Raw genomic sequence first — 13,336 nt, 5'->3', positions numbered from 1 at the left:
TAACTGCTGTACCTTGCAGATTTTAAATAATCTTGTATTGAGATATAGCTTCAAATCACCCATTTGCACCAGGAAATTCTGGAGATAAGATCATAGTAACTAACATTTCAGAGCAATTGTTCAATGTATTTCTCTCTGGGTGCCTCACTCTTCACTGAATTATTCTAGGGACAAAATTTAGAAATGGTAAACTTAATATGGATGATCTAAATAGGCTATATATGTCAATAATGATAAGGGTGATCCAAATGCAGGATGGCCTATTTAGAAGCTTGAAACTATGATCATCATGTGATAGAAATAAAAAGTCAAAACCAGAGTAAGATTCCCAGGAGACCAATTAGAAAGACATACCATATGTATTAAAATACATTGTTATACTGCGAGGAAGAGCTTAAATGAGGATATTCTAATACATTAAAGAACTCATGGAAAATAGTGACGTGAAACCCACTGAATCAAATGAGAAAACTATGTTTTACTTTCCTTTTCTGCATATGACTTCTTCAACAATATGTCCTAACTGTGTTTCCTTTAACTATTTCATAGAGATGCAAAACACGTTATGACCACTAAAAATAAAAGCAGAAAAGAAAAATAATAATGAGTCTTCTATTTATCTACTAATAATCTTGAAATACCTTGGTAATAAAAGAAGCAAAACTAGGGAAACTTGAATATCTCAAAGGGGAGAAGAAAAAACAAACAAAAAACTTGGATGACAGATATTGAACATGGTGGTTTTGAAGGGATAACTTCTGAATAGGATTTCAAGAAAAAAAATTTCTTTTCTTTTCTTTTGAAAAGAACTCTAGTGTTTAGAGATGATTGTTTTTGATTTGTCGTTGGAGAACCAAAATGGAGAACATGTTTTTCTAACTACTTCAAAAAGATTATTAGTAATGCAGGACTCGGGTAATACACTGTGTTCAAAAAATCACTGTCTAAGAAGGTTTAACAGAGTAAATTTAGGCATATCTAGGCACATTCTGCAGTCTTTTTCAGGTAGGATCAGAGTTCATTAAATTTAAAAAAAAGTAAAAAAAAGCTACAGCCAAAAGTATAAACCCTTGCCTAGGAATTTCTGACAGGAAAACAGATGGAAGTGAAGCAAAAGCACATCTGTAACTCTGGGCTCTAAATCTCTCATTAGGTTGTAAGCGACAAGCTGTAAGTAAGCAAAAAAAGAAACAAGAGGGAGATCAATAAATACGAAAGTGTCATCAGCCTAAAAACACAAATCTTCAAAGGCAGTAATTGTCCAAATAGGACCATATATCAAAATAGACAATGCAAGTAGAATCGAAGCAAAAGGGCTATTAATTAGACCCCCAGGCAAGTTATGTGAAAGGTCCATCCAAGCTGAATTCCTGGCGTGGACAAAAGGAAATACCGCAGGACAAAAAGAGAGCTGGCACAACCTGCAGCTGGAATCTGGAGTGGCTAGCATAAGTAAGCTAAATGAATAGAATCCAAAAATAATGCAAAACAAACTTGAGGCAGAAAGTTGCAAGCAAGCTCCACTAACCTGACTGGTATTTCCATACATTACAAGGTGGGTTTTGAAAAGAAACACAGACAGACAGACAGACACACACACACACACAGTAATAAACATCACATCAGAAAGGACTAGCTTGCAAAGTAAATAGACATAAATCTTTTCAGAAGGTTTATTTCATGCAGTTTCACCTACTATTTCAGTTAGCATTTATTACCTCACCACAAAGATTTGTGTAATTTACCATCATGGGAGCAGTCCACGGTATAAGGTGCACCATTTAGTACTTGAAAATACTGACTGTTCAAATCCAAGAATTATAGAGCCTGGCAAAGACTTTAAAAAACACTCTAGGCTAAACACCTTATTTTAAATTTGAGAAAACTGAATAAGTAGTTTGACTAGAATGTAGTGACACTACTGGAAAACAATTTGTTAGATTTACTGCCATTTATAATGATAATCATACTCTCTTTGAAGAGATTCTTTGAATGAAGGTACTTACTCTCCTGAGGCTGTCATTGATCAACAGCATCCTATGAAATTATCTTCTAGGTGAGTTTCTTTACTATTTAGTGAATCTCTCATTCCTATTTCTTGTCTAAAATTTGCATTGTTTAAATTGTTCACATAATTTTCACCAGTGGGTGTTAGTTGCTTAGTCATGTTTGACTCTTTGTGACCCCATGGACTGTACTCCACCAGGCTCCTCTGTGCATGAGATTTTCCAGACAAAAATACTGGAGCAGGTTGCCATTCCCTTCTCCAGGGGAACTTCCCAACCCAAGGATTGAACCCAGGTCTACCACATTGCAGGCAGATTCTTTACCATCTGAGCCACCAGGAGATGTCTGCAAATTCTTTGACTCTATGCAGAAATAAGATCCATCCTCAAAGCACAAATATTGCTAAAAATGATGGGAAAGTAATAATCATAATTTTAACATTTAAAATTAGTAAAATACCATCATCTCTTCTCAGTAACTAATCTGCCTCTCACCACCACCAAACCCCCCACAATATACACACACTATTATCTCACATTCCTAAGCAGTTAATTGATCTGACTCCAAAAGTGTGTGCATATGATGTGTGTGTATGCATGATTTTTGACATGTAATTTAAGACAGTATGATCATGTACTCACATTACTTACATGTCAATCTCTTAGATGGTTAACTGCTTGAACACTGTATAAGTATCCCTTGTTTTCTAGTACTTTCCTCTGTATCTGTCATATCCAAATTTATGTGATCCCATTCAAGCCTTTCATTTGTGTGGTAAACCAGTCATGGAAGAATTGAGTGTCCTCATTATCTAGGCTAAGAAACTGAGCTAGAAAAAAAGTACAGCAGAGATGTAAGCCTAGATTTCACTTTAAATTGGGCAAATGATTTGTATCATTTGGGCAAAAGTTACTGATTATATTCTTACTGCCAAAACTAATACCTGAATTTTAGTCATAATTATACCTGACAATGTCAGACATGTCAGTATCTGACATTACTTTCTTCTTCAAACAGTTTCTATCCCTGACTTTTGACAACATTCTTGTCTAGTTCTCTACCTGCTATCAAACTATTCCTTCTCAATCCCTTTGTGAACATTTCACTCTGCTCTTTCTCAAATATTATTGTCCCTCAGGATTTTGTCCTTGCCCTTTGATCTTGTACTACAAATCTTCCTGGGCAATTTCAGACATTGCCATGACTTCAAGAACTACCAATACACTGGTGATTTCAACATTCATGAATCTAGACATTACTGAGTCTCAGGTTTTATATTTTCAACTGGTTATTATGGCAGCATAACTGAGAACATCAAGTTCAATATGGTCAAATATAAAATTTATGCCCATAAACTTTTCTTGGTGTTTCTTATCTTAAATATCAGAATGTATCTCTTTGTGCATTTTCCTAATATCTGCCTTATCTTCTGGTAACCACAGTTACTAAGAGTATAGGAGTCTCTTTTCTACACGACTGGTATCAAGGTCTCTGGAACAGCAGTAAGGGAGAATTAAAATGCATGGAGGATCTAGTAAGACAGGAAGTTGTGGCAGCCTTTCATATACATCATGGAGTCAATACCTGCAGTATCAGTCAATTCTAATTATGGTTGGGGAAATAAGACTTCTGAAGACTGGTGAAATTTTATACATTGTTTAAAAGGAAATGACCACTATCCTGCTCATTTTCAATGCATCTGTTTTGCTCCAATCACAGTAAACCTCTTTTTATTTCTTAAGTGTTTTTTCCCACCTCTGAGATTTCACATGCGCTCTTCCTTCTGCCTGTGATGTTCTTCATCATCCCTGTCACCTTTGCCCTACAACTTCCTAATCATTTTTATCATCTGATTCAAAAGTCAATTTCTCAGAAAGACCCTCCATTTCCAATCTAAAGTTTACTTATTTTTCCAATTGCACCCTGTGATTTTTCCATTATAGCATTTATCACACCTTCCAATTATGTGTCAATCTATGTGCTTTCTTGTTTCATTCATATATCATGCACTAGGTTATAAGCTCAGTGAGCCCAAGTGTGATTTTTTTAAGACTTCTATCAGACTATTGTTTAGAAATGCCCTGTAGAAGGCTGGTTACCAATAAATGTGTTAAGTAAATGAATGTTTTGATAGTCTATATTGTAGCCACTAATCATACAAGGCTATTTAAATTGCAATTAATTAAAATTAAATAACACCAAAAATTAAGTTCTTTAGCTATATTAGTCATATTAGGCGTATGTGATCACTAATAGCCACCTGGCTACTATGCTATAGAGAACATTCTGATACAGAACATTCTGATACAGAACATTCCCATCATTGCAGCAAGTTCTATTGGACAACACTTTTCTACACCAAGCAATAAATAAGAGTGGTAGTAAATTTAGGACCTTTTAGAAATTAACATACATTCTATTTTAAAAATATCTCTTGAACTTACCTTATTTCTTCGTTCTTACTTTCTTTGGGAAACTACCTAACAGGTCTCTCAGTCACAAATATTTCTCAATGCAGATGCATTCCTCAAAGAACTGCTAAATACCTAGAGGTCACTTCTCTTCCTAAAAACATTTATAACTACTCATTGTCTGAATGATAGAATTGAAACTCTTTAATATGAAAATAATACTGTTTATCATCCAATTAACCACAATTTAAGAGATAACATTGCTCCCCACCATCTCTCAATTTCCACTGACAACAAGATATCACTGTTCTGTAAACAAAATGTATTTTGTCACAAGGCTGCCTGAAATGCCTATCCTCCTTTCCTGCCCTTGGTGTAGTCCTTCTACCTCTCAATTATTAGGCTTCATGAAGTGCATAGAGTTCTCAGTCTGACCTTGATCACATTCAGTTCAGTCGCTCAGTCGTGTCCGACTCTTTGTGACCCCATGAATTGTAGCATGCCAGGCCTCCCTGTCCATCACCAACTCCCAGAGTTCACTCAGACTCACGTCCATTGAGTCGGTGATGCCATCCAGCCATCTCATCCTCTGTCATCCCCTTCTCCTCCTGCCCACAATCCCTCCCAGCACCAGAGTCTTTTCCAATGAGTCAACTCTTTGCATGAGGTGGCCAAAGTACTGGAGTTTCAGCTTTAGCATCATTCCTTCCAAAAAAATCCCAGGGCTGATCTCCTTCAGAATGGACTGGTTGGATCTCCTTGCAGTCCAAGGGACCCTCAAGAGTCTTCTCCAACACCACAGTTCAAAAGCATCAATTCTTCGGCGCTCAGCCTTCTTCACAGTCCAACTCTCACATCCATAATGACCATAGGAAAAACCATAGCCTTGACTAGACGAACCTTTGTTGGCAAAGTAATGTCTCTGCTTTTGAATATGCTACCTAAGTTGGTCATAACTTTCCTTCCACTGTGATTATTTGCTTGTATCTCAATTACCCTCACCTGTATTGTAAGGTATTAAAGAAGATGGACAGTAATTTACTTACTTCCCAGCATCTAGTATACTGCAGTTTGCACAGAACTTATGTTTTGTTGTTGAAATAATGAAATGATAAAATAATAAAGGAATGGGTTACAAAAAGATTCACCCTTATTGTGTAAACAGTCCTTTGTTCACTTTTGTGTAACTTTTGCCTATTTCCAAAATCTCCTCCCTGCCCATCACAATATACCACTCAGTCAGTTAAGTCACTCAGTCATGTCTGACTCTTTGTGACTCCATGAACTGCAGGACGCCAGGCCTCCCTGTCCATCACCAACTCCCAGAGTCTACCCAAACTCATGCCCATTGAGTCAGTGATGCCATCCAACCATCTTATCCTCTGTGGTCTCCTTCTCCTCCCTCCCTCAATCTTTCCTAGAATCAGGGTCTTTTCAAATGAGTCAGCTCTTCGTCTCAGGTGGCCAAATTACTGGAGTTTCAGCTTTAGCATCAGTCCTTCCAATGAACACCCAGGACTGATATCCTTTAGGATGGACTGGCTGGCTCTCTTTGTAGTCCAAGGGACTCTCAAGAGTCTTCTCCAACACCATGGTTCAAAAGCATTAATTATTCTGCACTCAGCTTTCTTTATAGTCCAACTTTCACATCCTTATATGACTACTAGAAAAACCATAGCCTTGACTAGATGGACCTCTGTTGACAAAGTAATGTCTCTGCTTTTTAATATGCTGTCTAGTTTGGTCAAAACTTTCCTTCCAAGGAGTAAGCGTCTTTTAATTTCATGGTTGCAGTCACCATCTGCAGTGATTTTGGAGCCCCCAAAAATAAAGTCTGACACTGTTTCCACTGTTTCCCCATCTATTTGCCATGAAGTGATGGGACTGGATGCCATGATCTTAGTTTTCTGAATGTTGAGCTTTAAGCCAACTTTTCCACTCTCCTCTTTCACCTTCATCAAGAGGCTTGTAGTTCCTCTTCACTTTCTGCTATAAGGGTGGTGTCATCTGCATATCTGAGGTTATTGATACTTCTCCCAGCAATCTTGATTCCAGCTTGTGCTTCATCCAGCCCAGCGTTTCTCATGATGTACCCTGCATATAAGTTAATTAAGCAGGGTGACAATATATAGCCTTGACGTACTCCTTTTCCTATTTGGAACCAGTCTGTTGTTCCATGTCCAGTTCTAACTGTTGCTTCCTGACCTGCATATAGGTTTCTCAAGAGGCAGGTCAGGTGGTCTGGTATTCCCATCTCTTTCAGAATTTTCGACAGTTTATTGTGATCCACACAGTCAAAGGCTTTGGCATAGTCAATAAAGCAGAAATAGATGTTTTTCTGGAACTCTCTAGTTTTCCCAATGATCTAGCAGATGTTGGCAATTTGATATCCAGTTCCTCTACCACTCAGTCTAATAGTAATTCTTTTGTCAGGTCAATAAAACAACTTTTACTTTAGTAGCTGTAGAGGTAGGGAGCTCTGAAAATGTCAACAGTTTTTCACTGGGCTGAAAGTTCTCAGGTAAAACTGAAAATGAAAGTCTCTCAGTTGTGTCTGACTCTTTGTGACCTGTATAGTCCATGGAATTATCTAGGCCAGAATATTGGAGTGGGTAGCCATTCCCTTTTTTAGGGGAATCTTTCCAACCCAGGGATTGAACCCAGGTCTCCCGCATTGTGGGCAGATTCTTTAACACCTGAGCCACCAGGGAAGCCCAGGAATACTGGGGTGGGTAGCCTATCCCTTCTCCAGCAGATCTTCCCAACCTAGGAACTGAACTGGGGTCTCCTGCATTGCAGGCATTTCTTGACCAGCTGAGCTACAAAGGAAGCCCCCAGAAAAGAAAACAAAACAAGAACAACAAGAACAACAAAAGCTTAATATTTCCTAAAAAATATCCTTGTGGAATAAGGATATCCTGGTGGAACAAATAGTATAAAGGACTCTCATGTTACTGAAAAGCTTTGTAAATTCAGTACAGTGGACACAGTTAGTCTTAACTCTCTCTAGCATGTTCTCTTCCTTCTTAGATCTTTGTTAATTGACCATCATTTTGTTTCACAGCATAGACATACATTATGTTACTATTTGTTGAAAACAGAAAAACAGTATTATAATAACCTCCTGGAGTAAAAAAAAAAAAAAAAAAAGAAACAGAGAAATAAATATATTCCCAAAACTGTCACAAAAATATTTTGTATGTGAAAAAGGACTTTTTTTTTTAAGATTTCAAATCATTTTTAATCTTGTCAGTGAAATCTTTACTTAGGAGTGCTCACTTTTTACTAAGCTAATCCTAAATTATTAGGCAAGTTAAAAACTTGGACAGGGCAGGAAGGAAATTAAGAAATTACAAAGATGCATTTAGAGCCAAATATTGTAAACACTGACCAGTAGATCATATGTGTGGCAGGAAATTCTGAAGAAGGTGTTAACTGAAGACAGGGATTGAGTAAAGAGATGCATCAATTTAAGAATAACCTCTTTTGCTGTCTCGCATACAGGGTTATTGTTACCATCTTGGATGCTTGGGGCTGGTGCACTAGGATGACCCAGAGGGATGGTACCAGGAGGGAGGTGGGAGGGGGGTTCAGGATTGGGAACATGTGTACACCTGGAGGATTCATGTTGATGTATGGCAAAACCAATACAATATTGTAAAGTAATTAGCCTCCCATTAAAATAAATCAATTTAAATTTAAATAAATAAAGAAGTCACTTAACCTTCAAAAAAAAAAAAAAAAAAAGAATAACCACTATTATCTCCTTATTTTTTTTAAGGAAATTCATCCATCACATGTTCTTATTTGATCTCACAATTTGTTAGCTTTTTTTATCCAAACACAATAGCACGGCAAAATCTTGCTGTGTGGTCTCAGAAGTTTTTTGTGATGGAAAGACTCATATTTTAGTCTCTGTTTTTTTAGTTCTATAGGAGTTTGTTCATAAATAAAATAACCCATGCTGATACTTAAAGTCTAGATTATATTTTTATAATACAAATGTATAAATGGGGCAACCTATGTATTTCTCCACCTCTAAAGTCAACTTTCAGTATATTTAATATGAGGGTAAAAACATGACTTTGTTATAAACAAATTTCTATCAAATGGAATCAACCTATCAAGAAATAAGTATTGGACTCGTTCACAAAGCTAATACTTGTTATATGTGTTCATCACAAAGTGACTGTTAAAATACATCTAACTGTTGTAAATCTCTTGTGACATACTTATCGTGGTTCATTTATACAAATGATGTCCATCCACAGCACAGCCTCTGGGCTGGGGTACTGTTGTGCTAAGGCATGCTTCAGTACACTCACATACTATGACTACTCCAAGCAATGGCCATTCATCTCCAGGAGAGAGACTTCAAGAGAAATGACTGTGAATTCTTAAGACTCTGAAAGAATGAGGATGCTTTTCAGAGACTGTCCCCTGGGGGTGAAGGGATCAATGGGAGACAGCATTACTGGCTAGGACGCTAGATAAAGAATGATCTGCATTCACAAGTTTGGCCTCTTTCAAAAACTGTGTTTTCATTAGCACTCTTAAGGGCAATGCAGGTTTGTATTTCTGTCCCTGAAAGTGTTCAAAAGCCTGAGGGCACAGGTTGAGAAAAAAAAGTGATAGGCTCAGATGGAAGAAAATGAAAAGTTTGTACAAGACCAAAGAAACCTTCCCGCTGAGAGTATTTATTAAGTTAACAGCTCTTCCTCTTAATAACTGAGTTAATGCCGAAGGTGTCTGGATATTTAAGAAAAGTGATTTTAGTGAAGATAAATCCAACTAACAAAAGAATATGCTGTAAAGTATGATTGCAGTAGTATTTTTATTCTGTATTTATTTACATGACAACTTTGACGGCACAAAATGGAAGTGTTTCATAGAGTTTCTGTTTTCTTGTAATTTCCACAAAATGGTAGTATTAAAAATTTCAGTTTTCTTCAAAATAAATGTTTTATTTTTTGGTTTATTTGTGTTTCCTTCTTATCATGTTTTTCTCTCAGAACCTAATCTAGATTAATGCTCTAGAAAATATCTAAATAGTAAGATTACAACCACATTTTCAACTTATTATGCAAAAATATATAATTTTACATGTGATGTGTTTTGATTAAAAAATATGGGATATGATTCTGCTAGTGATGCTGTTACTTTCTATTTAAAAATAAGATTATTTAATGTACAAAACATTTTAATGTCCATGGATCAGGACAATGCAGTGGTCTTACTGGGAATAGTGATAACTGGCAGAGGTATAGCCCACCAATAAAAGGAGCAAACTGCCAAGCAGAGTTAACTCAAACCTGCAAACAGCTCAGGGATTGGAAAAAATAATTTTTAACATTGGAAAATTTTTAATTCTTTTCCCTTTTGGATCTCAAAAATTATACGTATAGGATAACATGAATTTACTCTGCCATTTAGGAATAATGGGATTAACTTCAAAATTACATGGTTAATTATTCATACATATACACATATGCCTAAAGTAAAACAAATATATCTTACCTTACAAACTCTTCCAACTCGAGAAAGGATGGTCTTATCAGAAGTACTTCCTTCTTGAGATGATTCACGAAAAAAGAAATATACTTTATCATCATCTGGATTATAGGTGTCTGGGATGGGGAAAGTTCCAATAAATTTTGCTCCTGTTAGGAAGAAAAGAAGCTCTACATTAAAATACTGAAATAATTCAGCTACAATAATACTAGTATCTTTTGTATGTAAAACAATTAGCAGCAGAATAAAAAACATGAATGAAATGCGGAAATGAAGTATATGCATAATAAACATGACACAAAGTAGAAACAGGTATTAGCACAAAGAAGTCTTGAACAAGTTCTTTAGGACTCCAGAGACCAGGTGAGAACATGACTGGCTGAGATTAATAATTATCTCAATTCAACTGAATTACACATAAAGTCATTTTTTCAAACCTAGAGAGTCAACGATTTTATATTTTCCTTGTTTATGATTGGACTTTAATATTTTCCTTTTTTATGACTGCTTTTTTTAACCAGTTTCCATTATGAAGAGCTAAGGAAAAACTATAAACTTATCTCAGATTTTGATATATTACGATGTTATTTGCTATAGTTTGTGTAACTGCCAAAAAATATTCAACCAACCAGTAAAATGCTTGGGTTGACTTCAGTGTTGGCTCTGAGGACACTCTTTCCAAGTTTATATCCTGTCTCTGCCACTTATTCCTCAATTTTCTCATACCTAATATGAGGTTACCAATATCATCATATCTAGGGTCACTAATATGATAATCAAGTAAATTAATACATATAAAGCATTTACTATCCAGTAGTGTCTGATACATAATAAGGATTAAATAAATGTTATTCATTATTAAAATGACTGGGATGATAATAATAATGATTAGGGCCACAAACAAGAGATGATGGAAAATTGAGCATATTCACACAATTGGTATCAATAGTATAACATGTAGTTATTAAAAATGAAGCAATTCTAAATGTACTGGCAGGGAAAATTGTCCATGATGCATATCAAGCAAAAAAATAATGACAATACAATTAACTCCTTTGCAGTTGCATCAGTGACAAGTCAATTTGGGTTACTAATGCCTTGTTTAAAAAGTACTTGGCCTTTTAAGTCTTAGTTTTATATAAATGGGAGTTAACCATTTATATGGTTAACATACAGATCTGGGAGTAACAGATCTGTAATTGGATGATACTAGTTCAGAAATAAACACTTTGATTAATAAAAATCATTTGATTAAAGCAAAGACAAAAATTGGTTAATTGGGAGTAAAGGACTTCAATTAAGTAGAATATACAAGATGCCTGGAAGAAAGCAATGAGCACTGTTTAGGATGTAGAAGCAGGAACGAGAGAAAACAAAGTTTCCCAAAAAATAAATATAATAAGTAGGAGGTGAAAAAGTAACACTGCCTTTGTTTTGATCAGGGCCCTGATTGCCGGGTACCCCACGGTATTAAAAACCATGCCCCTGCAAATACAGAACAGTTGATCAGTAGCCCAGCAAACAACACTTCATAATAGACTCCTTCAACAGACAAAAGTTAAAGTTTGATTCTAAGTGATGAGTAGTTCAGTCTTTATCATCGCAGCCTCTCTGGGTCAACCCTGGGTCTCCCATCCAGTCTCTTCTCTGCTTAAATGTGAAACCTTAAGAGGAAAAGACTGGGGTGGGTGGGTGGGAAGTATGTGCATGAACTTTCTCCCTTTTATTCTTTGTTATTCCCCTGTTCTTTCCCTGGAACTTAGAACTCCAGTGGATTTTTATGCTCTCAATAATCTCATTTTGATATGGTTCTAAATTACACAAAAAAATTTTTAGAAAATCATGTAGCATTTAAAAACTTTTATTTTTTAATTAATCTTAAGTTAGCAAGGTCCATTAACAATTCTACTGAAGGATTTTTGTTTTTCCCTCCAGCCCTGCTTTTAAATTGTTGATACATCACAAATAGTTTTGAATATCTGAGCAAAGTTAAAATTCTTTTCTAGTCACAAATTCATATTTGATTTAAACATATCATGTTTTCTTTAAAAAAATTCTCTGTGGAAACAAAATTTCTTATAAATGTAGCATTAGGATTTCAGCATATTCATGGAAAGTAAGGATATATTTGATCACTACTATATGCAAAGGCACTTAGAACAAGAAAAAGTTCTAGGATCAAGAACACAAAGTGAGCAAGAATTGACTCTTTGCTTCAGTTACATTCTGGATTAAGAAAATACTGACATAAGGCCAAGATATGGCTAATAAGAAGGCCCAGTCTTGATGTTTCCAATGACTTGAAAAGCGATTGGAACAATGAGAAGAGAAAAGGACAACCAATTGTGGGTTTCCACAGGCACAGATCAGGTATTGATAATAATATATAGCACCTTTTTGAATTTACAGATGCCTCAATTCAATGCGACTACCTGGATACGAATCTCCTGCTGCACTGGCATGTGTATTTTTAAAATATATGAACAAAATAAATAAAACCCTATAGGTGATTTTTTACAAGGATTTGTAAAAATCCTTGTTTAAGAGTCACTGCCATAGATTACCATTTCATATACAGGAAAAGAACATAGACAGGACTCATTAACCCTAGGTCAGTCACACAGATGCATGGATGGACAGGAAGAGTGAAGACTTTAATACAAATTATTCATAATTAGACTGGGACAAAAAAGGAATAAAATGGAAACTATACAGAAAGATGATCTCCCCAGGTGGGAAGGTGCCCAATATGCTACTGGAGATCAGTGGAGAAATAACTCCAGAAAGAATGAAGAGATGGAGCCAAAGCAAAAACAGCACCCAGCTGTGGATGTGACTGGTGATAGAAGCAAAGTCCAATGCTATAAAGAGCAATATTGCATAGGAACCTGGAATGTTAGGTCCATGAATCAAGGCAAATTGGAAGTGGTCAAATAGGAGATGGCAAGAGTAAACGTTGACATTTTAGGAATTAGCAAACTAAAATGGACTGAAATGGGTGAATTTAACTCAGATGACCATTATATCTACTACTGTGGACAAGAATCTCTTAGAAGAAATGGAGTAGCCACCATAATCAACAAAAGACTCCAAAATGCAGTACTTGGATGCAATCTCAAAAATGACAGAATGATCTCTGTTTGTTTCCAAGGCAAACCATTCTACATCACGGTAATCCGAGTCTACGCCATGACCAGTAATGCTGAAGAAGCTAAAATGGTTCTATGAAGACCTACAAGACCTTTTAGAATTAACACCCCCAAAAGATATCCTTTTCCTTAAGGGGACTGGAATGCAAAAGTAGGAAGTCAAGAAACCCCTGGAGTAACAGGCAACTTTGGCCTTGGAGTAGAGAATGAAGCAGGGCAAAGGCTAATAAAGTTTTGCCAAGAAAATGCACTGGTCAT

At 36.0% G+C, this 13,336-nt stretch overlaps 1 protein-coding gene across 2 annotated transcripts in view; it reads right to left on the bottom strand.

Moving 5' to 3' along the window:
• Positions 1–13,336, bottom strand: part of SEMA3D (semaphorin 3D) — a 230,242-nt gene that overhangs the window by 53,890 nt on the left and 163,016 nt on the right. For both annotated transcript variants that reach the window (XM_019958589.2, XM_070787656.1), the window contains one exon: positions 9,936–10,078. In XM_019958589.2, coding sequence (XP_019814148.1) covers positions 9,936–10,078 — 143 coding nt within the window. The remainder of the gene's footprint in view (positions 1–9,935; positions 10,079–13,336) is intronic.

The sequence above is a fragment of the Bos indicus genome, chromosome 4 (genome assembly GCF_029378745.1).
Source record: "Bos indicus isolate NIAB-ARS_2022 breed Sahiwal x Tharparkar chromosome 4, NIAB-ARS_B.indTharparkar_mat_pri_1.0, whole genome shotgun sequence".
NCBI classification, from domain to species: domain Eukaryota; kingdom Metazoa; phylum Chordata; class Mammalia; order Artiodactyla; family Bovidae; genus Bos; species Bos indicus.
Note: the sequence above shows the minus strand (reverse complement) of the source record. Positions and strands in the feature narration are given on the sequence as shown.